This window comes from Trichoplax adhaerens, genomic scaffold, assembly GCF_000150275.1.
Source record: "Trichoplax adhaerens TRIADscaffold_62 genomic scaffold, whole genome shotgun sequence".
Taxonomy (NCBI): domain Eukaryota; kingdom Metazoa; phylum Placozoa; class Uniplacotomia; order Trichoplacea; family Trichoplacidae; genus Trichoplax; species Trichoplax adhaerens.
This window is the reverse complement of record NW_002061002.1, coordinates 36,717-37,731: the sequence shown is the minus strand read 5'-3', so window position 1 is coordinate 37,731 and position 1,015 is coordinate 36,717. Positions and strand designations below refer to the sequence as shown.

The 1,015-nt window shown below is 34.7% G+C and overlaps 1 protein-coding gene across 1 annotated transcript in view; it reads left to right on the top strand.

Annotated features, from left to right (window-relative positions):
* Positions 1-609: 609 nt before the first annotated feature.
* Positions 610-1,015, top strand: part of TRIADDRAFT_62470 (uncharacterized protein) — a gene marked incomplete at both ends in the record, with an annotated part of 35,252 nt that continues 34,846 nt past the window's right edge. Inside the window, one exon of the mRNA XM_002118398.1 lies at positions 610-1,006. Coding sequence (XP_002118434.1) covers positions 610-1,006 — 397 coding nt within the window. The remainder of the gene's footprint in view (positions 1,007-1,015) is intronic.

The following is a 1,015-nucleotide window of genomic DNA, read 5'->3' as shown; positions in this document are numbered from 1 at the left end:
AATAATCGATATTACGAAATGTAAGTAACAATTGCAATATGTATAATATCGATGTTACGGTAAAAGTGAGCATTAGGCGAATGCGCGCCTTCGACGTAAGGTGCGCGCATTCTCCATAATCATGGTAAATGCGCGCTTTAACTGGAAATGTGCACTTTCTCCAACATATTGGTTAATGCGCGCTTTCTGCAGATAAAGCGCGCCTTCGCCAATATTATGGCCAAAGCGCGCATTACATGAAATAATGCGCACTTTCACCTATTATTCTGGTAAAAGCGAGCATTACCCAAAATATTTGCGCACTTTCACTTATTGTTCCGGTCAAAGCGCGCCTTTGTAAAGAATTTATTAGAAAGCCCGCAACAATTATTAAAACTTTATGTTGATTGGTCATCGGCTTTATAATCGCGCCAAATCATTTGAGTATATATTGTTGTGACATTTTGAAGCACTTTTATTTTCAATTTCTTTATAGCAGAAGTAATTAAAAGTTTTGATCCTATTTTCACCTTGCCTATATATGCTAATATAACCTTAACTACGTAGATTCACTTTCACTTTTTTGATCAATTACAAATTATATTGCTTCTTTTCATATCGCTTTTATAGATGGAGCATCGCGAAGCATTTTACAAAGCTATTGCAGAAAAGCGAAATAAAAACTATAATACTGTTAGTCTAACTAGGGAAAAATACGCTGAAATCATAAGCCGCATAGATTTTCTTCAAGAGAACCCTCACATAAAGAAATATCGTAAAGATTATCGTATTCTTAAGAAATATACTGTATTAACCATTTCTGTGAATGATATCCATGTACGAAAGTTATTTAAAAAAGGAACTAGCCTCAGATTTGTTTCTGTCGATGAAGTTTATGATGAAATCCATTCTATCCATCGGTTAAGAGGCCACGCTGGCAGGAATATTGTTATGAAAGAATTGGATACTAAATTCGCTAATATTACAGGAGAAGAAGTTCAAATATATATAAACATGTGCGCTAACTGTCAGCTCA